At 44.9% G+C, this 24,944-nt stretch overlaps 1 protein-coding gene across 1 annotated transcript; it reads right to left on the bottom strand.

Moving 5' to 3' along the window:
• On the bottom strand, positions 1-24,547 carry ACE2 (angiotensin converting enzyme 2). The gene is made up of 18 exons (XM_009817825.1): positions 24,365-24,547; positions 21,086-21,244; positions 19,082-19,175; positions 18,312-18,455; positions 16,862-16,974; positions 16,202-16,310; positions 15,371-15,468; positions 13,765-13,934; positions 12,470-12,696; positions 11,544-11,688; positions 9,893-9,991; positions 9,094-9,216; positions 8,583-8,755; positions 7,596-7,654; positions 3,299-3,399; positions 2,211-2,327; positions 773-967; positions 1-121 (listed from the first exon to the last, which is right to left on the bottom strand). Exons 1-18 carry the CDS (start codon positions 24,545-24,547, stop codon positions 1-3), a joined length of 2,430 nt encoding a protein of 809 aa, XP_009816127.1.
• Positions 24,548-24,944: the final 397 nt, after the last annotated feature.

Below are 24,944 nucleotides of genomic sequence, written 5' to 3' on the forward strand. Positions count from 1 at the left end.
CTAGAATGATGTTTGTGTCTCTTCAGATGGCTCAAAACCCATGTTGCTTTTTCCCTCTTCATTGTAAGGGTTCACCTCTTCACAGTTTGATTTTGCTTCACTCCTATTTTCTCTCGCTCTCCTGTAATGAAAATTCATTTTATATTAGAAGCCCCTGTTCTGTCCAAGTCCTTCTGGATCCCCAGAATCATCTATTGTAAGTAATTTTGTGTTTAAGTGGGAATATTTATATAAAAGGAATTGTGTTGGTTTTAAGAGGAACTGTAGCAAACCTACTACGTTCTTAGAAACCCCATTAATGGAGAAACATAGAAAACCAATCCAGCCATATTGCTGTTAATGCAGTAATATTTAAGGAAAATTACATTACTGGACAGCCTCCAACAAGATTATTGAAAACTGCAGGTGCTAATGAATGTGGGCAACTCTGCTGTTGGAGAAGGCGCTGTATTCCCAGCAGGACACTCTGCCCACCTTGCAGTGGGGTTGGCAGAAGCCTGGCCATGCTGCGGTTCCCTGTAGCCACAGCGTCCAGCTGCCTTGGTTAAACTACTGATGATGGGGAAATTGCATGAAGCTGCCACAGCTGCTGTGGACTGAAAGGCAGGGATCTGCACCTTTAGCTATCACTGTTTATGGGAGGGGGATAATAAGCTTTAATTCCTTAACTTTCTTCAGTTAGATTTGGAAGCCTGTTTGTAAGCACCCTGATGATTCAATCATCAGGAGGTTGCCCGATGGTCATGATCATAGTATCAAAAATATTACTCACTTTCTGCGATCTCTCTGCCCAGTGATGATCAAGACAATAACTCCAATGACAACCAGGCTAATTACCACCCCAAATATAATTAACCAGACGGTGACTGGTGGTTCATAAGGTGTGGCCAGGGTTGGGAGTATGCCCACAAACTCCAGTGAGTTATCATCCAGTCTGAAAGCCTCATTGATTCGTCCCCGAGACATCCTGCCATCAAGAGCAAATTTAAAGAGTGTCACATGTTTATTGGAAGGAAATAAACAGTTTTCAGTTGTTTCATAAATCTCCAGTCTGCCAAGCTTCCCCTGATCCGCTCAATTGAAAAGGCTGCAGAGGAGGTACTGCTAAACCCATATTCCTTCTGACATGGGGTGGTGAGTGACAACCACAGTAACTTAAGCCCTTAACCTGTTGCAGCTTAACTGACGTGTTCAGACACTGTATGAACTCTTAAACTCAGTCTTAACGTTTATCAAAATGAGGCAAACAGCCTTCTGATCTCCCTCTCTATTTGCATTTTGCCCCTCATTCTCTTTACCCTAAGTTTCTTGGCTATCCATAAGTTTCTTGGATACGTAATGGAAAACCACAGCTTTCATGTCCTCTTACCTGTTTCCCTCCTAGAACAGTTTTGATTCTTGTGTTTTTCACTGCCCTGAAAACCCTTTCCCTGGTGTATTTTCTGTGCCTTGTTTTTCCCTGAACTTCTGCTTCTGCTATTGAGTGCTAACCAGACTGTGACTTTCATAGCCATATTCTTCTCCCTCGGTTCACCAACTTATATCACTGCTTTTTCAACCCCACCTCATGTTGCTGCAGACTTTAGATTTGTGCCCTCTTCATTTCCCACTGTACATTATCTGGGACCATCTGCAGAGCTGCAGTTTTACTTATCATTTTTACAGCAATGACTTACAGTGGTGGTATACTGTGCTATAAAAGAGCTCTTCGTTGACCCGTAAGTGGGAACTAGCTCCTGCTCTGACCTCTTCTTTTCTGTATAATCAAATACATCTGTCTTTCTAATACATCACTATTCTGGAGTCCTTGCTAACAATAATTCTTGCACTGAATTTTCACTAATGAGAGGAAGAAAACACACGTGCATGCACACACTGTTACTGTGCTTTGTATTTCAGAATATAAGATAGTTCCTGTTAAAGTTTGAGCAATGATATTTTCTGGCAAGGTATGATGCAATTAGGTGTGTTATGGCAGTTTTACAAGCCCCCTGAAGCATTTTACGCTGGCTGTTGTTCAAGACACCATCAGATAGATGGACTGTTTTCTTTCTGCCATAACAGTTTCTCTCATCCCACTATTTCCATGCTAACTGCAGAACTGACTGTCTTATCACCCCTTCTGCCTCAGCTGACTTGAGCACTGCTTTCCCCTCCACCCTTTCACCTGGTTGTTTTGGGGTTTTTTTTCCCAGCAAGCAAAATCTCACCTGATCGCATTTTCCACGTCAGCTTTGGGCACAATATCACTGATATTACCTGGCATGCTGACAGTAAGGTAGAAGGAGATCCTTTGTGTCTGTTCCCCAACATGAATGTCTGTAATCCTGAAAGAGAAGAGAAAAGGCTTTTTAATTGCTGAGATGACATTAGCTTTAAATTCGGGCAAGTGAAGAGTTGTGTTTGATCGGCAATGCCAGGGGGTTAGTTTATGCTGTGTGACTGCTTCCCAGTGACCTCAGCTGGGAAGTGAAATCAATTTTCCTGACAGAATTTCTTTTTCTATGTGCTAATTCGTAACTTTAGATGGAGACAGTCTACCCCGTACCTAAGACAATCCTTGGCATAATTTTCCAAAGCACATGATCAGCTGCAGAACCGAGAGTGTTTGGGGCAGGTCTCATGAATGAGGTGATGTATGAAATACCAAGTGAAAAAAAAGAATCTTTCTTTCTTATATTCTGCTGGGAGTAGATCCTAGATATCACATGACTGATGTTCTATGAAGTAATACCAAATAGCTTAAGTAGATAGCTTCTGAAAATTTTTGAAGAGACCTAATAAAAAGGGTTGGTTTTCTTACCAAAATCAATTTCAGATGATAGATTTTATGTTTGTAAGTGAACCTAGATAAGATTAGTAAGTCTGCACAGAATTCTAGTGCTTTATAATCAACAAGTTTATCTTTCCTTGGCCCAAAACCTCTTGGATATTCAGTATCATACTTATACATTGTTAGAAATTTGTATTTCTGATCAATGATATTCCCATGTAGGTGTCAGGCACAAATTCTTAAGGCTCACTTCCACCTCTGATAAGCCGTGGGAGAAAAAGCCCTCTGCATCCAATAAAGTTACCCCTAATTTAGCACATTACTACTAAACTTCAGACTCCAGAGCGAAGAGAAAAGACAGCATGTAACCAAGCTGGCATTTTGGCTTTTACAACCAGCTGATGTTTGACATTGTTTGCTATCACCTTGCATTTGACAGAAGGCACAATTAATTCCACCAATTCATGCTGCTAGCGAACCAGAAGCAATATAGACATAGCCGGCACAGTTAAGAAAGCCACTCACTGGAAGTTAACTTCCTGTTGTTTCACCTCTGCAAAGTATTTTCTCATGGCATAGGCAATGGATGACTTGAACAAGAAGAGCTCACTTTCATCCCATTCGTACTGCAAGAACAGCACAAGAGAAATTCATCAGAGATGGTAATTGTATGACAAGTTATCTGACACTAAGAAATCATTCTAAAAAGAAATAGCCATTGTAATGCATGTCATGCACTTCAGTATTATTTATTTGTGCCAAGATAGCACTTCAGGAACCTGCTCAAACCTTTTAGCTCTCTTAATCTGGAGAATAACCAAGCAGGCATCCCTGCTGCCAGACACTGCATTTTCTGGTACCTTTACGTGGGGCTGCTGAAGATGCTGCAGTCCCAGCCCATATCCCTGCTTTACGGAGCAACATTATTCCTACTAAATATTGTGCATTCTGTTTGAAGTCTAAAGATTTTGTAATTCAGATCTTGTTTTAATCACATCATTTCATTTGCAGACCTGTTCTTTAAGGAGGAGAAACTTTGGGCTGGGGTTGTTGTATGAAAGCAGCTCATTTATTTCCTTGATGAGCTGGGATTTTTTTTTGAGGTTTGTTTTGTTTTGGTAAAAACCTCTCTGCATCAGTATTTCTGCAGCAGGCATATGTGTGTTGTTTTTCACTGGAGAATAGATAGGTGATATAAAAAACGCACTGCCTGTGTGCAGGCTCCTCCCAGCCTGCCTTATGAGTCCGAAGTTATTTGCAGTGGAATTCAAAAACAGCTTCCCTCGGGCAGAAACCGAGAGCTGTATAGGGGGCAAAAACCACCTGATAATGCAGCCTGGTCTGTTGTGCAATACCATGTGTGCACAAAGGGAAAAATACCTGTTTGAACGCTGTGGCATTTTTTTTTATCCCCCAAAGTCTTAGATTTGATTGTGTTTATGGTACCTGAGCAGGAATGCCTATAAATGCTGTCAGTGACAGTTTTACACAGCTCTTGACTTTCTCAAGAATCATTCGGGAAGGTGTGGTAGAAGGCAGCTCTGTTGTAACAGGCTTTATAAAACCCAGCTACATTTTTCAACCCTGTCCTCCTCTTGACACTGACATAAAATGAAGAGAGAGAAACACAGGGAGGAAAGAGCAGTATGAGCCCGCTGTTGTCAGTCCCTGCAGGATCAGGCCCCTGGAAACACGCGGGTGACCCAAAGCCCCTGCTAGCAGAGCAGTCCCCAGCCCGACCCTGGCAGTGTGTGGAGGGCAGGGGCTGTGCCAGCTCTGGCCGTTCCCACTAGCAAAGGTTGAAGCTGAGTCACCTTTGCCTGGGCAAATGTCCCTGGCTTTCTCCTGCTTATTGCTGGGCAGCAGGCAAAGCCCTGCACTGAAGCACTTCTCGTTGTCACCGCTGCTGTCTCTGGCAGCTGGCAGTGTTCACCGGCACAGCCTACGATGCTGTTGTGGGGCATTTCTCAATTTTTCATTTATCCCCAACATCTTTAGGCTCTGCAGGGCTTTTTTTTTTTTTTTTCCTTAACCAGGAGCTAGTTGAGCTCAATTCCTCTACTGCTGCTTTCTGTACTTAGCATCTCAACTTTTTAATCATTTATTTGTTTCCATGGCGTATATTTTGTCTTTTAAAATTTAATGTATTTTAATTGCCACTGTGCCTCTCAAGTGCCTTTATAAATACCATTACTGGCTGTGTAGATGGGAAGTACCTGGCTGGCTTCTGATCTGTATTTGAGTAATGACTACCCACACACCTTCCCTAGGCGTCTCAGAAACCTACCTTGGTGCCCGCTGTTCGTTACAGAGGCTGCTTTGCTTTCAGAGCAAAATGAACTTTGCCAAGCACCTCTGCTCTGTTATAACATGTTCTCTCCAAGATCCCACGTGTGACTTGAAAGAGAGTGTAAGTCTGACCTCTGATTCAAAAAAGGATTTTCCATTGTAAAATACATCAAAATGCCTGCAGGCTGACAGCTCTCTATTTCCTAATACCATCTTGTGTGCCAGCCTTTTACAATGTAATCACACATATGACATTGACCCAGTGGGAAATTTTGAATTAATGTTTGAAGAGGGGTTCCATTTTCAGGTGGTGGTCAAGGGATTGACACTCCTGGAACCCTTTATTTTAAATAAGACAGACCCCGAGGATTTGGCATGGGTCTTGTAGCAGTTTCCCTTGGGAGGGCACTTTCATAAAGCCCCAGCTGAAGCAAAGCTGTGGGTGTTTCAGCCTCATCAGCTATACTGGTGAACCAGCAATGCTACAGCTGCAGCTTTAATCTCATCAGCCTGAAAACAATTAGCAGGGTAATTGCAGCAGCACATTCTCTGGCACAGCTGGCATAAGCCCATCCGTGAGTCTGGGTGCTTAATTTGCCAGAACTTTGGGTTATTGAAACTTCCCTGCTGGTAACAGCCAGGGTATATAGCTGAGAAGTGCAGGACTGCCTGTGTGTGCTGCAGCTGCCCCCCCAGCAAAGCTCTTCCTCTGCAGGAGAGGGGGATCTTTCCCTTTCTGCTCTAACGCTGAAGAGCAGAAATACAAAAAGATGTGCTGGCATACTCAGAATGCTTTCTGCTGTCCTAATGGTGCAAAGCAGCTCGAAATAGATCTCAAACAAACAGTTGCACTGGGCTCCTGGCTTCTGTGTACCATGAGCCACGTAAAGCAGCCAACACATACTGCTCTGTGTAGCCGGGCTGAGATTCCTTCCCAAGGTTCCCCCTGCCTTTTCTCCATGCCAGTTGATGCACGTACCATTACCCACTGCTGGCATACCGGTGTTCAGAGTCACATCCCTGGGAGCTCAGCGTAAGAGAAATTTGTGGGGAGGCAGAAAGCTACTAAATGTAAAAGGTTTCTTGCAAGTTGGTGATGTGGAGTGGTTTTGAGAGAAAAATGCATGGCTGGCTCTCCAGAGCTTAGGAACCTACCATCCATACAATAATTCAAATTAAGTAATCTCTATGAGATTGTTTTACAGCTGCTCAATTGCATAACAAAAGACTATGATGGCAAAAGGCAGGCATAAAAATGGTATTAAGGTAAACATTAACCATAATGACTAATAAATGTGTTGTAATATGGAACCTTTTCATGCTGTTGATAATCAGTTTCGAATTATATCTAACTCGACTCAGCAGTCTAGGAAGCAATAAAACTCCAGCGGGGCTTGCATGTGAGAGGGCGATAGAAGCGGGAGCATCAATTCATATGAAAAATGAGTCCACGGTATTGTGTCCTTGCTAGTTCAATAGGCTCCAAAGCGCAGGTCTAAATGACCTGCCTGATGACATACTCGTTCTTGGAAAATTGCTAATGTTCTGCAAGGTGAAAATGGCTATTAACAGGAATGAAGTGTCTGCACTTAAGCCTTCTACGCTGCTTCCATGAGATTAGCATAAAGAGGCACAGCTAGAATAAGGAGCAAATTTTCAGCCGGGTGCCTAGGTTAAACAGATGGGCTAAGCCAATACTTTGTTTAAAATCTTAAAAGCCATCTTTGGCTTTGATGAGCTTTTTCGGTTGCTGTTATACATTTTATTGGACCAGCTGGTATAATTGGGGAAAGTAAACAAGCTCTTGGGAATGAAAGCCCTTCTCCTCATCTGAAACAGAAGCAGCTGCACTGCCCCCCACAATCTTAATAACAAAGCTGTCTCTGCATAAGGGTGGGAGGACAGGGAGGCAACCAAATTTATCAGGGCCTGGAAAGATTACAGCAAACAGGCAAACAAAAATCTGCAAAGGAATGCTGTCAGCAGTATTTCAGTGAAACCAAGAGAATTTGGGAATAGAGGGTAGGATTCAACCCCGCTGCTTTAGCCCCACATTTAAATGTGAGGTAGCTACTCTAATAACAACTTCTGAAGGCAGCCTCCATAGCCATGATGATGAAAATTAGGAGAAACACGTGGGTAGAGGCTTTCTTTGGACACATCGGCATAGCTGGGAAAAACATAGTTGTTTTCTGGTACACAGGTGCCCCTGTGCTCGCCCTCCAGGCCTGTCCTGTAGCAGGTAAAACATGGTCGGTAGCTCCACAGAATAACTCACCTCATCTAGCTGAGAAGTCTTTCTTAAAACGGGTGGGATCACTCCCTAGAGAGGTCCCTCCAGTAATTGTAGAGGGAAGCTTGGCCACAAACTCAGACAAGGCATCTTTTATGTGATAACCCTTCACCTCAGCTGATGCCACTCTTCAGACACAAAAATCAGCTACACCCTGCCTAACTTTCCAAAAGCCATTACTAGCACATCATGTCTGCTGCCCAAACAATAGAAAGAGTGTCACAGCCCAAACACACTTACCGCCTCGTCCCCCAGTGCTGATTTCAGGCTGATGCGCACTTTGATGGCGTTGTCAGAATCTGGTTTAAAAAGAAACAAGGGCCATGTCAGAGCTGCAGCGACAGAAAGTTAGTCCCTGGGAAAGACTGGGATGGCTAGAGTTTCCTTACAGGTTCCCCTGCTCTCCCTGGCCAGCTTGGTGGGATTGATCTTGTTTCCCTTCAGCCACCTCTACTGCAAACATCTGCAACTGAGCTGTCCATCACCCACATCTGGTTTTGTAGTAGATAGGAAGAGAGAGCACGTCTAGAGTATAGTCCTCTGGTCTTCTTTAGACATCTCCTGAAGGAAATGCCTCTTTCCCTCCATGGAGAATGAGCAGCTCAGATGCAGGTTCTGGTGTCTGGCTAGGTGAACCCCGCCGTTAGAGACTGGCACAGCACTGCAAGAGTTACGGTGCTCTCCAGTACTGACAGTGATTACAGGTATATGACCTGGGTGGTTTCCACTGTCTTTTCCTCCCCTTGAGCTCCCTTCTTTGACTAGCACATGACAGCAAAAAATAAAGTGGTAATTTTTCTGTACTGGTCTGCCCCTACGCCCCCAGCTCGGGGTCCTCTGGCTCCCAGGGCCGGTGGCTCCCAGCCCTGCGGAACAGACACGCTGCTCTCAGGCAAGTGCCACGCAAGTCCAAGCCTCTGGTCTTTCTTCCCTCTGCACAGCCATCCCACACTCTTAGTGCTGCCACTATGAAAAAGAAAAGAAACTCCATTACTGAAAACTGGGTGAGGCTGTGACAAACCCCATGTGTGCTGACTTCTCCAGCTTTGGCCATGAGGAAGCCAGTCTGCCTTCCTATGAGTAAAACTTACTGCTTGGTGTATATTTCCCATAACCCCGCTTCCACAGGGAGAAGAGCCTTCACCAGCTACAAGAGAGAGGGACTTTGCTAGTCAAGGGTTGTGAGGACTAACAAGTGTCCTTAATTCACCCACAAGCTGTACGTACATGGAGCCCAGTCTGTTCTCCAACCAATGTATCTGCCAGAATTGTTTTTTCGCAGCCACTTATATAGAGGTTCGAAGTAGTGGAGCAAGGGTGCTGCATTCATGTATTTCTCTCCTGTTACGTTTTCCAGTGCTTGAGTCCAGGGCTTGGATCTGCCTAATTCAAGCAATTGTCTGTGTATGTGGAAGGAGAGGTAATATATGTTATTGCCATGTTCCATCTAGACATCTAGCAAAACAATCTGCGATCGGTATCAAAGTTTTCTTTTTTGTTTCTGAATTCCCTCCTTCCTCCCATCATTCCTATTAATAAAACCAAATTCTCTCTTTAACAGGCAATTAAACCTTTGATATTTAGATTCTCAGCTGATATAAATTTAGTCAACTTGTCAAAGTAATCTGAGTAGACATATGTTAAATTTTCAGGCTAAGTTCATTCTTGGTGCAACCTCATTGACTCCAGAAGACTTCAAGTATGCTGTTTATTATATGTGAGCAATTTGCTTTATTACCTCAAATTCTGACCAGCTGCTCTGGAGTTAGAAATGTCACACGTGTGAAGAGGGCCGGTATGGTTAGCTGCCTTGCAAAGTGCCTCCTGAAACTGGAACTGATAGATGGTCCGGGTGTAATACCTAAAGCAAGGGCAAGGAGAAGTAAGGCATGGGATTTGTTAGTCGTTTGGCAAGGAAAACCCCAGGCCCTCGGCCTTTGGAAATCTCTGCTGTGTTAGCCAGCACTCCTGCTTGGGAGGCTGCACTGCAGGGAGGGAGGCCAGCTGATATATATAGGCTGCACTAATGCAGATTTAACAAAATGCCAAGATCAAATGCAGCAGAAGAGCCCCAAATGTGTTTGCTGGCACATAAACCAGGAGCGAGTAAGGTTTTTAAGGCCCAACTCTCCGCTCCTTCTGAGGCGTCTAAAATGAGGCAGCTGGAACATGGAGGAACATCCAAAGTTAGTTGCTTCAGGGCTGCATGTGCATGGCCCAAGTGACAGTGGTGCAAGGCAAGCTGTCTCCCCAGGAGGCAAGCACCTCTTACAGATGTGCTCCCACTGGTTTGATGGCAGCACAAAGCTTCTCTGGTCAACAAGAACCTCAGCAGCCTCCTGACTGCTCAGAGATTGCTACGGAGCAGCCCCTGATGTCCACAGAAAAACTTCCACTGAAATCAGTGACCTTCAGTCAGGACTTTAAACAAAGTAAGATTGTGTCCTGAGACTCCAGCAGATGTTTTAGGTAGTCGGGGCATATTCTGTACCCAAAATGTAAGTCATGAATTAAACACTGAGCAAGGACGGAGCTACCTTATGAATGAGTAATCATTGGCCACATGAAACAGCACCGCAGGGTCGCAGTAGGTTTCATCATGAGGGACGGGCTCAACAACGCCAACTATTTCTCTCCTGGGGATGAAGGAAAAACACATGATTTCCATTAATAGATAATAAGGAAAAATAATCTGACCCTGCTCTTCCTCTGTATTGTCTGCTACGTATGGGCACCGCTCTCACTTCCAAACACAAGAACTATATACAGGTCCCAGAAACACCAAATGAGTACTGTTCCACAGCTGGAGACCACAGAGAAGCAGCTGTTTTGAAACTGATGGTGCGAGGAAGGGACTTGTATGACAGCAGGGTGTTCAGGGAGTAATTAGTGGTGTGAAATAATGACATGAACTTCACACACACCTCATGCCCTGGCCCAGACCTGGGTAAGGGCATGCAGAGATTGGATGACCCAAAAGGTGTATGGCCTGCTGTGCCACTGGGCTGGAGATAAGGTTTCTTTTTATTTTCCTCTCCTGAGAGCATGTCTCCTGAGCAGTACTATGGAAACAAACCCATGCCCTAATTTCTGAAAACGGTAATAAGCTTACATGGAAATATTTTCCGTAAACCTGTATTTCAAGGTCTTGCTCCAGCACAGAGATTTGCAGTGCCGCTACAACAGATGTGATAAGCTTCCCTGAACAATTTGTCATTCTCCATTTCTCTGACATTTCTGCTACTTTTGAATAAATCGAAGCTGACTGATTTTTACAGTGTGTCAGGAGGCTTTCTTACATCTAGTTTTATTATAGATTTTCTTTGCTGAGGGAGGCTCACTCTTTGTGTTCGTGTTAGAGTGCAGACTCCATTTTCAGTGTGAGGCTTGTTTTGTTTCTTTGTATTTTTCTGCCCCCATATTAACCACCCCAAGAAATGAGAGACTCCAGTCTGAATCAAACTGCTTTTAATCTTGAGCCCCAGGGAGCTGAAAATAGATTGGCTGGTGGGGATAATCTGAAAAGGCACCTCTGGATGTTACTTGCCAAGGGAACTGTATTTTCTTGACCAAGAAAGGTGGCATCTTAATGCATAAGAGAGGAAAGACTCAGTCTGGAGTCTTTCAGACAATCTGCCTCCAAAACCACTCTAGAATGGGAAGGAAATGCAAAGAAGAGAAGTGTGCACAGGTATTTGGTAGATTGAGACCTGTACGCTTCTCAGGCTAGCAAGTATGATGAACTTCACTTTCCACTTGTCCTTAAGGAGGTGGGGAGCAAACCAGAGCATATGCCCAATGAGACTTAGGGAAGGGCTGTACTTAAACTATGAAGATGTCTTGGGGCATGCGTCGAGGGGATGGCAATGTTGATCCTGGGATCTGGAACATCTCGTGCAAAGGCCATGGGCTGTCTTTACCAGAAAAGCTGACATTAGAAATGAGAGGAAAGTCTGCCGAGAGGCAGGGTAAACTACCCAGGGCTGAACACAGTGCTAATGGGGATACATGGCTTGTGAGACCTTGTCTGCACCACGTTGGGTGTTTCCACCTGGCACTCTACTGGGCTTTGTAGAGAGACAGATCCTGCACTATGGGGAGCACAGGCACCTCAGTATGTTGAGTAACTAGGAAGGGATGGTTTTACAGGATCATTTGCAAAAAATCCTCCTTGTTTCTCAAACTTACTTCATCTCCCACCACCGCTTCGTCCATTCCCGCTTTGTAATCTCACCCCTAAACACCATCCACCTCCACTTCTCCAGCATGTAAGTAAAAGGCATTGTTCCAACAATTGTTAGCGCTTGTTTGAGCAGAAAGTTGATTTCAGTTTCTGAGGAGAGAAGTAGTTAAGGCAATCGTTATGGTAGTAATTAGTATCTGATTAGGCAGCTAAAGTTGCTTCCTTTAACAGCTAATGCTTTCATCTGGCTTGAATTACATATTTTCACTATGAAAAAGACAGAAGGAAGTATACTACTGAAAAACCCACTTAAGTATTGCGTACAGTTTTGTCTCTCTTGCTTTTGCTCGACTGCTCAAATAACCTAACCCTTTGGCATTTACATGTCATTATCCTCCACTGAAAACCTTCCCAGGGTCTGGGGAATTTTGAGCTGAGGACTTTGGCACATCTCCATCCTTATAAGGTAATACTCAGAGATGCCAGACAAACTGCGTTATAATGAGGGCCTACCTACATTGTCCACTCAATATCCATCTAAATGGGAGTTGTAAATCTCGAGGCTCCAGTTTCATTTGAACTGCTAAATACATACCTTGGTAGAGATATGTACAGATTTGTGCAACAGAAATTGAAAATACTGTTAGAGGCTCATCCAAATGAACTATGAAGATTTTGAGATGAGCTGTTCAGTGCTGAAGGTAATGAAGTGCTAGCTGTTTGTTTCTAAATCATGTAGCGGCTTTATAGAGTAGCGTTCCTTGCTTTATGATGTGATTTGGGAAAAAAATAGTACTTCTGGTAAATTGGTGGGGTAGAATTTTCAGAAGCTTCTCAGTTGCTCACTCAGCTTGCAGATATGATCTTCTGCTGCAAAGTAAGGCCTGCAAGTGTTTTCACTTAAATATGCAATATTTATGTGTTTATTTACCTTCATCCTCCTGGAAAGTTGGCTCTAGGAGGTCAAGAGATTTCAAGTGCTGAGGAGTGGCTGCAGAAAGTGACATAATTTCACCTACTGCTTCGTGGAAGCCCTCGTTGGCGCCGCCTCTGAGCAGGTAGGGCTGCGCAGCGTACGCCATGTCATACTCGATGTGGCCCATCTCGTGGTGCGCGGTCAGGAAGTCGTCCATGGTCACTTTGGTGCACATCTTGATCCTGCGCGCCAGAGCAAAGTGTTTGTGGTTAGAGAGACGGTGGACCAGCCAGCTGCTGCCCGAGCCCTGCCTGCTGTAACCACAGGGCAAAGCAGCCTCCAGAGCTTGCAAACACCCCTCGCCAAACACGGGCAGCCACATCCTAGCATGGGCACATGCCACATCCATAGCAGTTCCTCCCGCAAGAGCGAGGCTTGGAGGGGAGCTCGGCAAAACACTTTCAGCCACCTTGAAATTCTGCTGGGAGTAAGAAGAAGTTGCTGGTTTGTGAGAAGCAGCTGCTCTCTGAAACTTGGCGCTAAACTCACTCTGTGTGTCAGAGTGAGTACCCACCATCAAACTTAGACAGACACAGTAAAAACTGTGTGTCAGTGACTCCTGCTACTTCATCCTCGTGTCGGTACTATTTAATAAAGGAATTTCTTCCAAACAGGGTTTCCTTCCACCTTCCCCAGACTGCTGAGGTGTGAGGCTGGCGCCTTTCACTAAGGCTTTGCCGGGGACTAGCCTCTTTCCCCGGGTAACTGCGGGGACTGCAGGAGGAGGTAGAATTTGCCCCAGGAGACTTCATTGTGTGAGAACTTGCTGTCCCTCTCCCTTCCCAAATATGGAAGAGATTGATGGATTTTTGTGAGGCTCTGGAAGTCTGCCTACCACTTTGATATATCTGCTAAAGACAGCTGGTGGGCTTTCAGGAGGTTTTCACTTGCTACGCAGGGACCTGTGCCATTGCTGCAGAATGTGCAGGTGTCCACAAATCCCACTAGTATCCACAAGCACCCGCATTTGTGCTTATTCCTTAAGCCCTAGAACATAGCCATTATTTCTCTAACTCATATAAATAATATTCACTTCTCTACTTAAATTTGAGAGTAGTCCTTAGGTCTTCACAGAAACAGTTTACAGTCCCACAGGATCCCTGCTCTCTTGTCTTCCTTTTCCCTCTTATCAGCCAGAAAAAAATAATAAATAAGGAGCAATTATAACTTGAGCCAGCATGGTGCACCTTTAGTTAAAATATGAATGTTCTAGGAGATGGTATAAAAAGGGGTCATAGCAATTGCAGTACCTGTAGTCATTTTTCCCCAGATCCCATGCCGTAGGATGGCAGACAACCTTCCTGTTGTCAGTCGGCTCTGTGAGCATGGAGTTATTCCAGAAGCCCTCGGTCATTTCGGCAAGGCCAATGGAGGTGAAGAAGGCCTCAGCGGCTTTGAATATTTTCATTGCATCCCATTTCTGAAAGAGACAAAGCCACCATTAACCGCTGGTTCTGCACAGAGCCTGTTCCCAACGGCCTGCTTAACGCAGAGCAGCTGACTTCGTATCTATCTCCCAGCAACTTCAGATCAGCACCTGACTTACTGAAAGTAAGACAGTAGTGTCTCTCTTCAGCACTTCTGTAAATTCTGCTGGGAACTGGAATTAAGTGTTTTCCCCGCAAACAAAATAGGTTTGTGCACTCAGAGGTTCAGCAGATAGCACCTGACCCAGAACAGAGAAGCCCTCAATAAAAGATAAGGTGGAGAAGATAAGAAAGGTATTCCTGTCAGTAGCACGTCAGCTCTAGGATCTGACCCTTCAGCTACTTCAGTCGGGGACAACTTGTTTGAGCCACTGGAGCTGAACATCTGGCGTATGAGCATGAGAGGAGATCTCAGCCAGAATGATAAAGCCTGGCAAATGTATCCAGAGGAGCTGCTTATCAGATTGCAACTGCACATTAATGTCCAGAATATTTTCAAATGTCGTTCAGCAGTTTTATTATTCTACATAGCAGAGCTCTGCATTTACTGGTCTGAGTTTTCACAGAGATTTAGGTGGCAGACAGCTCACTTGGATGGGAATCCTAAATTGGGCACATCCACCAACAAGGATAAATCCAGCCTTTGCCCCGAGGCTCTGTAAGTAATGCTTCCCTCCTCATGGTGGTGCTTCAGTATACACAAATGTAAGTCTACAAGGGTGTTGGTACTGTAAAATAGGGTTGAGATTAATGCAGGCTTGTGCAAACTGCTTACGAATCAAATTTAGCTATTCCTTCTCTTGCCAGCATAACATTTGCATACAACACTCCCTATGAGAGGAAGGTAGATTTCAGGTGAATAATCACATTTCAAAAGCCAAATCCCACTGATCACCTTTTATTTTATAAAGGGAGTGAAATTTAGGCAAGACAACAGAAAGGTATCTTCACCCATGTTTTCGGTCTGGTAAGGGTGCTGTCACAGCTGCTAGCACTACAGATTTCAAACACAGATTTTATGGTGCTATGCGGTTATCAAGAGATAACAGGCAGCATTGCAGTTTCCTAGATGTATCCAAATAAATAAGACTGGCAATAAATAACCCTGCGATATACAAACTATTTGATTATGCTAATGGCTGGCAAAGGTCATATTTGATACCAGCCAACTCCATGAGTCCTGAAATATTTACATGTACAAAATATATCTCTTAATGGATAGGTGTCTCTGAGGAAAACAGACTTGGATCCAAGATTAAGCCAGTCAAAGAGGGTGGAGAAGAAAGAGAGGAGAACAGCTAAGGGAAGGCAATGCTTTCCTGGCAGCGTGACTGCCTTAGGGCAGCTATGGTTTTCTAGAGAGCGGTGTGTAATTTTTATACCATCTAGATTTGTTACATAATGCATATTGCATAAAGGCATGTCTTACCTTTTGAACCATTGCAGAAGTTACATCAATGTTTGGCTTGGCTGGGTAGGGAACAGTCAAGGCATACAGATTTGTCCAAAATCTACCCCACATATCACCTTCACAAAAGAGAGAAACATAGAAATACTTTAAATGATTGACTATGTATTGTTCAAAATTGCCAGACAGTATTATAAATTGTGCAGTGTCATAAATAGGGACCTCTATATGCCCAAAGAGGTCTGATCCAGATGTGGAGAGGAGCAGTTCCAGGAAGTCAAGCATAGGACAAACTCAGATCAAAAATCCTTTTATTTCCCCAAGATCAGCTATTCTTGTACAATACAGTTTCAGGACTGATCACCTTCCTAAAGGTCTGTTCAAAGCTGATGTCCATGTTGTTAGTCCACATGATTGCCGCTGCCATGTTCATATCTGTTACAGTTTTGGCAGCTTGATGTTGCATGCTTTGAAAGCAAAGTCAAGAAACGCAGGAGCTTAGGACAAGATTTAAGAGGGGGAAAAAAGTCTCTCTGAAACTCCCATTTCTAAGGAAGACAAGTGCTGCAGCGAGGAGGGCAATGTCCCAGCCCAGTGCTGGAGTTTTGAGCTGGGTGCCACCAGCTCCAGCAAGGACAAGGACACCTGCCTTCCCCACCTGCCTCTGCTGCTAAGCGCCTGTGTCATCTCTGCCAGGGACGACTTCTCTATTTCTCCTCTCCCCTTCTCTTATCTGTAACCTGTTTGTTAATATCTTGATTAAACAGGCAGATTACTCTGTTCCCATGTGCCTTGAAGGCGACTGTCTTGTGTACAAAGTCAGGCTTGTGCGACATGGCTGCGTTGACATACCCAGCAAGTGAGCAGGGAGGCATCCTGTGGAGCTGATGAGCTCCGGGCCGTAGACCTGCTCCAGCCGGTGCCTCACGTAGGCATGCAGCTGCTGGTACAGAGGTTTTATCTGGAAGCAGAGGAGGAAAAGGAAACAAATTATTTTCTCTTTACTCTACCCCATTCATCCCTCCTAAACAGAGAGCCTCAAAGGTGTCTCTGATGAAATTCTCCCGGCAGGTAAGTGCACCCCAAACCTGCAGCTGAGCCTTGCCCCCCACCTCCGGGCTCAAGTGCCGAGTACGGATCCTAGCCCCAGAAGTCCTGCTCAGGGATGAGGGAGGGAGCATTGCTAACTTTAGATGTGGATTATCAAGGAGGCCACCTACCCCATGGGAAACATACCTCCCCCCGTGGGCCCTACCCGGAGGAGAGACATGGGTCTGTAGAGCTCTTTCTTTCCCAGCCTTTAGCACAGTGCAGCCCGAGGGGACCAAGCTGGTCCTAGAATGGCTGCAGAGGTAAAAACGTCATGTATGTCCCCCAATGTCTGTTACCCCATGTAGACTGAGATTAGCCAGTTTAGAGCAGGTCTTGTCTTCCTTCACAGAATCGACACGTGAACCCACCACCACAAAACACAATCCCGTGGCCCAGGTGAGAGCTTTTTCCTGCCTCTACCTGCTCAAATGTCTTCTCCACATCTTTGACCAGCTGGTCACGGCTGTATTTGTATTTTTCTGGATAGTCTGCTTCATAATTTGCTCTCCAGTAATCTCCGTAGTCAGAATAACCTGTAAAGCATGGACGCGCCACATCAGGACACCGCACATGGCACCGCTTAGGTCTGCAGGAGCAGTGCAGCTCCCTGCTGACCCTGTGCAGACCCACAGCCTTTCCCTCAAAACAAAGCATCAAAGTGTGAGAAGCTCTGGGTCTAGGGGGATGGGAGAACTCCCCCAAGGCTCTGTCCCGCAGATGTGCAGGTACAGGAAATTTCCAAGAAATGCGGAAATTGCAGTCACGGTTATTGGTTAATTAGGGTCATTCCAGCTGGAGATGGGGGTCAAAGCAAAATGTCACTCCTGAGCGGAGCTCCTGCAGGTGTGAGGAAGGGCAGCCTGGGCTCAGGCTGAATACTAAGGGATTCTCACAGAAGGTATGTGCTGGTGGACATGGAACATGGGCCCCCTCCTCCAGCAACAAAACCACTAGGGCAGGAGTAGACACCAGGACTGAAAGTCAGCCCCCAGTTCCACTGTCTTTGAGTCCACTGAGCTCCATCAAGCCTGGAATAGAAATGGCTCATAGCTGAGGTCTCTTCCTTAGTGGTATGGAGGAAGGTGATAGTGACCATTTCTTAATGTTTGGTTTTTTCCTGTCTAGCTATTTGGGCTATAATTTCTTATAACTGGTGTCTAGCTTGACAATTTTCACAAAACACGGAGTATAGGAAAGTAGGTGATACAGCTGCAGTTTGGCCAAGAGGCAGATGATGTAGCTACCTCAGAAGCTATTTTAGAAGACCCCCGAAGTAAATTAGCAGCCATCTGCCATTGTTCCTTGGAAAGACTGTGCCCTATAATTTGTGTGTAGATCTCTGACTGGAAGCGCACCTCCCTTAGTGCAAAATCCTTTTTAAGCATCTGGCTGCATCTGCTGGCCCAGGCCTACCAAATCTGATCATTCTGGTTAGGGCATAATGCTTATAAATGTAACACTGCTTGCGGCTGGTGCAAGAAGTTCAAGGCCGGCAGGAAAGAGGAGACATTGCCAAGACTCAGCAGCACTCAGAAGTCTTTTAAATTGAGCGTGTTTGCCCATAAGTCACAAGCAGTGCAGTTCTGGGTAAGGCATTATCTAACGAAGAGCACTGATACATTATGGCATTTGGGAAAGGTACCAACTTTTGTTCCAGGCTGGTGACAGACCACTGATTTGGTCATTGGCACCTGTCTGCACTGCCTCTTGCTTTGTGACGTGCACACCGAGAGCAAATTATGTGCAAAATGCTGCTCATCAATGTGTAAGAAAGTACGGGTTTTGAATTTCTGTGCAAATTGTGCAAGACTGTGGTATGTTTGTTAACTTCTGGAAGCCAGAAAAAAAGAAAAAAAAAAATGTGACTTACTATTAAGCTTTGCAACCTCATTTTTAAGTTCAACATACTCTTCGTATAATGGTCTCATCATCCTGCCAACATCAGCTCTCCAGCCTTCCCAGGCCCACAGTCTCTCATGATAATCAGTGCTGTTAGCCATAATAGCGTCCAGACCTGTCAGAACAAAAAAAAGTACTAGGCCTTGAAAAAGAAGAATCTCTTTATTTTTCTTTCACAGCAGGCAAATGAGCCAAAGCGAAAGAAATTTCATGAACGAAGAAGAAAATATTTTGTATTTGATATACTGAAATATACTATTATTTTATTGCATCCTTTTCTGATTTAAGGTTTTCCCCTTCTTCTCTTTAAGAGACACAGAACAGATGCTGAGTCCCTTAAATTAACTATGCCCTCTGCATTAGCTTCCCTTAAGTTGATAGTGTTTTTGGGACTGGCCTCAATGCAACATGAAGTCCAAGAAGACTTTGACGACAGGGGAAAAAATTAGACTTTCTGCGATGCAGGCGAACCTCAGGTGACAGGCAGGCTGTCACACAAGCTGAGCAGCCCTGTCCAAATTTTGTCTCCTAAAAATAGGAGACGGTATGTCTCATGGGCAGCAGGTCTGCTAGAGGTCCCTGAATGGCAAGGTGCAGTTAAATTATGACTAAGCTTTAGACAGCAGAATATATCTGTTGAAACTACAGCCTGTTCTCCTGCAGTCAGGAGCCACCCTTGGCCTTTTTCTTTTTGAACCCTCGGTATAAAGGAGACAGTAGGGGCAGTGGTTAGTACCGTACCTGGCTCCAGCACCAAACACTCAGATGGTTCTGTGATCTTACAGACGGTCCCGGTGCTGTAGATGGTACTCATTGTATTTAACACAGTGCTCAGCTGCAAGTTAGATGCGAGATAGCCCGTTAGAAATGCACTCTGTACAAAATAACAGCCAATTATGCTAATTCCTTAAGAGCTCCATTCAACACTTCACCCACCAGCTTAACATTTAAGCATATGTTTAAGCTCAGTAGAGATTAATGAAAGAATTTGCCTAAATGCCTTACTGAACCAAGACCTAGCTGGAAAAGACAGATAATCTCCCAAATATATGACGTAATCTACAGGTCCTTAATATCCAGTGAGGCAGAGCTCGGGATTTAATGAGCACAGACTGTCATGAGAGAGCTATCGATATACAGCAGCAATAAAACGATAAAGTTTAGCAATGTGCTTCCATAAGCGTGGCCCCACCTAAACCTTCCAGGTAGCTCGTGGTTTTGAACGGCAGCAAAAAGGGCCCCTTCTGCAGATGCTGCCAGGCTGACTGTTACTTGTGGTGTTTTACCATCACATCACACTGATTGCATAGATCTGCTTATACTCCATTACAGAGAAGTTACAGTTCATGTCTTGGGTCAGCCAAAGAACAAACGCATCTGAAATCATTCATCTCTATCTCAGAAGCTATGCTACATAGCTCTGGTTTAGTGTTTTTTTAATGTTTTCGGGTTTTTATACCTCAAGAAAAACATGCACCACTTTTAGCTTTTCCTCTAGGACTATGTTATTTCTCATTTAATGTTTTAAATCAGAACTGTGTAGAGCTGTCAGTGGGAGGGGTAGTTAATGACTAGCTCTAGCTTTATCTCTGTCAGCGTTAAAACAAGTGGGCACCAAGGGAAATTTTTGTATCAGTGAAGAATATTTAAATATTCTTATGGAATCCCATCAGACTGTACAGAAAGTCACTTTTCAAGCAAGAATCAACAATTTCAGCCCCAAAGGCCATTTATCTAGGAAACTGCAAGTGTCTAAATGGGGAGGATACTGAACAAAATACCTCCTCAACAGAGACAGCATTGCCATCAGCGCACTGCTGTGCTCCAAAATAAACATATGTTTGTATGAACTCTCAGCATTGCCACCAAGGTGATCTGTCTTTCCAGAAACACATCTCATTTGGACCAGAGAGGACGTCCAGACAGTATGCTGCTTTTTTTGCACGGTGGTTAACACTGCTGATCTTAGCAGAAAAATCTCAGAATCCTCCTATAATCTGGACTGTAGGATCCCCTAACTCAATGCCATGTTTCAGTTTGATCTGCAGCAACAGGAAGCTAATTTAACCTTCAAGCATTTGATTATAAATCCCTTTTGAATCTGCATAGCTGCTCACTCCAATTCCCCATATACTCATTATCCATATACATGCATTTTACATGAAGTTGTCAGTGGAAATGCCAAATCTCTTTATGAATCTTTCTAAATGCTGGCCTTCAGCATCTTTCTGTGGATGGAAATTGCCAACCCTCCCTAATTTCAGGCATCCCAGGGCACCTGCTGCATAGAAACATCCCCTCTTTTTCACAGTCTGATAATGCAACATGCGCAGAGAAAGAAAGACTTCCTCCACCTCCACCTTTTTGACTCATTGAATGTCCTTTCACCCATCTCTTTCTGCTCATTGCCCTAGGTCTGGACTTAGCCAAGCCCTTACCCCACGTCCTCGTTTCCCCTTATGACTAATCCGGCCATTTGTGCAAGGACAGCTCTGAGGCGTGTGTGAGTTTGAAATTCATTGCACGGATTACACAGCAAAACTGCTGACTTGAGTGGGAACCAGCTTCCTAAGCCAGGCACACCCTCCAGTCCCGAACTGCTGTGATCACCTCGTACAGGTACGCTCTCCATACCGATGCTGGGATACAGCATCATCCCAAGACAAGCACCATGCCCTCCCTCAGGGGTGTTGTGGGAGGCAGCTCAACTCACCTGACAAAAATGAGCTACATTCAGCAACTTACTCTGCTGTATTTTTCCGGTGACAGCACGGATGATCCTCTGTCCTGGAGAGCCTGGATCTGGAGCCTGATGAGGGCATCCTGGATGCTGGCTAACGGGAAGCTGCTGGCGTTCCTGGAGGCCTCGTCGTAAAATGCGGACCACTTGGCGTCCGCCTCGTTCTGAAAGGGGTTCACACAAACCCTGAAATACTCCGCCAAAAGAGTGCAGCAGCCTGATGTATTCAGTGGGCAAAAATATTAGTCCTGGGGAGAACTTCATTTGTGGAGACCACCTGCGGATCGCAGGTTGAGCACTCGCACTGTGCAGTGAAACGGCTGGAGAACTTTTTGGCTTTGTTTTATTCACACATCCAGATAACAAATTTTCTTAGGAAAAAGCAAGAAGCAGGGCTGTCTCCTCACACCATGCTTGTTATAATTGATCCAGCATCACGTAGTTGTGTTTCCTGCTACTCTAAATCACCATGTATTCATCCCTTAGTGCTTTTCTTCACCCACCTGTGCCTAACAGAAACCAGATACAAGCCAGGGCACAAGAGGTCTGTGACCCAGATGTCATTCCCCATTTCTGCTTCAGTAGCAGTGACAGGCAGCAGCCAAGATATTGACATTGAGTCTTTTCATTATGCAAATATCACTGTCTCCTGAAGTTTTGGTGAATAAAAGATTATAATTGGGCATAGGAGGCTCTAAACAGATGCCTAAATTGGGCATGCAAAACCTCAATGTTTTGCATGAGATTGCTTTTACCACTGCTGCAATTACACACCATGACACGTGAAACTCCCAAATTTCAGTGCACAAAGTAGTACCAAAAGAATATTATTTGGATTTGGGACTGTCTTACTCTTATTCACCTTTTCCTAATGTGTTTGTATGTATGTAGTTTAGCCCATCAGCACCCATCCCAAATGGCAACAAGAACAGTACCAATTAACCTGACTCCTTGGGACAGTTTAATTAATTGTGCTCATGCCAGAGCTTCCCAGGTTGTGGAGATGGCACCTGCACCGCCCATCCCTCCCTGCTGAGGCATCAGGAAACACAAACGTCATATTGTGCCTGAAGAGACCTTTCAGGCACACTTCACCCCTGTGCAAACGCATGGTGAGGCCAACACTTTTGCCAGGGCTGTGCCCGGGTTGTCCAGCCCCGTGCGTGATGGACACACCATACCTGCTTTGGGCAGTGGCAGACATAAGCCCTTGGCAGTCCCAACCCTGCATCTCCCCCTGCCCATGCAGCCCCTCTGCGGAAGGGCAGCCATCCTTGAGAGGCTTTCCAAACTCTCTCCTTCTACGGAAGCAGAGCAAAAAGCCCTGCCGCTGTTCAGTGGCTTGCAAAGCTCGGTGGGCAAGAGCTTGATAAGCACCCAGAGGAAGAGCATCAGTGTGTAAATCTGTTTCTGAACTCCTTGTCCTGCGTAGGGATGGAGAGGTGCCTTAGGAGCGGCGGGGCAGAAGAGGGGGCTCTTTGGCTACAAAAGCTGGGGGAAATAAGTTAGCTTGCTGTCTGATTTTTCCCCAATTAGAGGAACTGGTTGATAATCAGAGGAATAGTTACAGGGCTTGTGGCCCAATTTACAAGAAAAATGGACAGGCAGGAGCCAGAAGGGACAGTATTCATTAACTCTGCTCCTCCAGCAGAATGGGAGGAGGGGACGCAGTGGGTTTATTACCAGCGCTACTGAAGAGATCAAGCAAGAGGAAATGTCCTCTCTGAGCACTGGACTAATTGGTTCTTATTGCCGGTATCTCCTCACGTATTTTATTATCATCTCATTAATGCTGGAAGTACTGTACGGGGTTTTCATTTCATGTGTTTGGAAATGTTACAGCTTAAGTACCTGGTGCCTCGGAAAACATTCCAGATTGACAATGATTAGTCATTAGGATTTCTTCCAGCAAGCAGTCTCCTTGCTTTAATTAAGAAATACGATAATTAAACCATGTTTTAATAAAGCTATAAGACCACAAAGTCGAAGACTTAAATCATTATGCAGAAGTAGATGTAGGACGTTCAACTTGATTTTATGCTCTGAATTGTTTTTCCCTAGAACTTGAGTTAACATTAAAATACACACAGCTACAAAATTCAAGGTGGTTTTGTACATTTTGAAAGGCTCCAAGGTCAGGAGATGCTAGGCTGAGGCATGACAGTATCGGTAACCAGCCAGATCATGGCTGACTGCTCTTGATAAACACAACACTTGCCTAGAGACCCCGTTGGCTGGGACAGCTAGAGGTTAGTGCTGAGAAGCAGGGAGAACTGTGTTGCAAGACAGCGTAAGTACAAATGATGTGGTCCTTCCTGCAGATAGAAATTGACTTTCAAACCAACATACTAGACCACTGTAATACAAACTCCACTGCTGGCATTTGGAAATCCATGACATCACTTCATTTTTCCCAGTTTAATACCTCCAGGCAGTCTACCAACAGCCCTGACTATGAGAAGAGTGATGAGGGGTGGAGGGGAAGGTCACCCACTAGGTAAAGGGTGTGGACCACTACATAAAACCATCAGCAAACATTTAATAGAATGCCTACATTCAGAAAATGTTTGCATATTCAGTGAGAAGTAACACAATTTCAGCAACAGAGAAGAGAGCGTGTTGTCCTTGTCAGTGAAAAGCCCAATGTTAGTTCAGTCTTACGAAAAGTGGGAGACCCGAGCTCATGTGGGCGCAAGATTTGAATCCCCTTCCTTAGCGCCACAGGGCAGCACTTAGCCCGGGCCCTGGGGGAAGACCATCCCCTCTGGGCTGTGCCCTCTCCAAGAGGAAAGGGGCCCTGCACAGACACACCGCACCGGGAGGTGCTGGTGGTGGTGGACCCTGAGCAGAAGAAGGCGTCTCTATCCATCCAGCTCAGATTTTGGGGCCAAACATGCAATGCTCCCTTGCCTTTTCCCTCCACTCACCGGCGTGACTCGAGGTGGTGGCTGGGGACAAGTTTTTGGTTGGACTTGATGATCTTACAGGTCTTTTCCAACATTAGTGATTCTGTGATTCCGTGAAGTCCAGCCTCCAGATGCCCCTGTGCAGTGCGAGGGCAGCCCAGGCACCAACCCTAGGCTGTAAAGGCTGGTAGTGGCCCAGGCACCTCCAATGAGGCATTGCTATGTTAAAGTAAGCCCCTCCACCCTCCTGAAACCAAACCACAGCTATCAAAGAAGTAGCACACAAATTTCAGCCAACCTTGGTGGAACCAAAATAAACCAGAAAGCAGCTGTCAGAGTCCTATAACAACAGTAAAACCCACAGGATGGAGCACTTACCATTTTCCTGGCAGTCTCCTCGGTGATGTTGGTGTTGTAGTTCCATGAGGCAAGGGAGCTCTCATAGCTTATATTTTCTGCCCTCTTGTTAAACTCTTCCAGAAACATTTGGGCTTGTTGTGTGACATCCTGTGGGGTCACAACAGCACTCAGACCACAGAGAAGCCAGATGTGGACCAACATATTCTTGTCCAGGCTGAGAACCTCCAAACGAAGTAGGTTTCTTCAGGTAAGCTTCTCTGTCAGGCTCTGCCTCATCAGCCTTCAAGCATGGCTAGCGTGAAGAAAAAAGGCTGAATCCAATCTGTCAGGCCTTTTATAGGTTTTATCCATTGTAGGAGAGAAAGCAAAAAGTTTTTTATAAAAAGCCAAATAAACAAAAGTCAATGATTAACTTTGGAAAAACATAATTACTCCTGCCATTTTATTGCCTTCTTATAAAAGGCTTTTACTTTTGGTTAATGTTTCTCAAATGTGCTGTCAATGATACAGCTGGTCACTTTATCTATAGCCTACCTGTGTCTTTGGTAGCTCGGAATCTGTGAATCCTTTAACAGGTTGGTGATAAGCTGTAAAAATA

Source organism: Gavia stellata, chromosome 1, assembly GCF_030936135.1.
Source record: "Gavia stellata isolate bGavSte3 chromosome 1, bGavSte3.hap2, whole genome shotgun sequence".
NCBI lineage: Eukaryota > Metazoa > Chordata > Aves > Gaviiformes > Gaviidae > Gavia > Gavia stellata.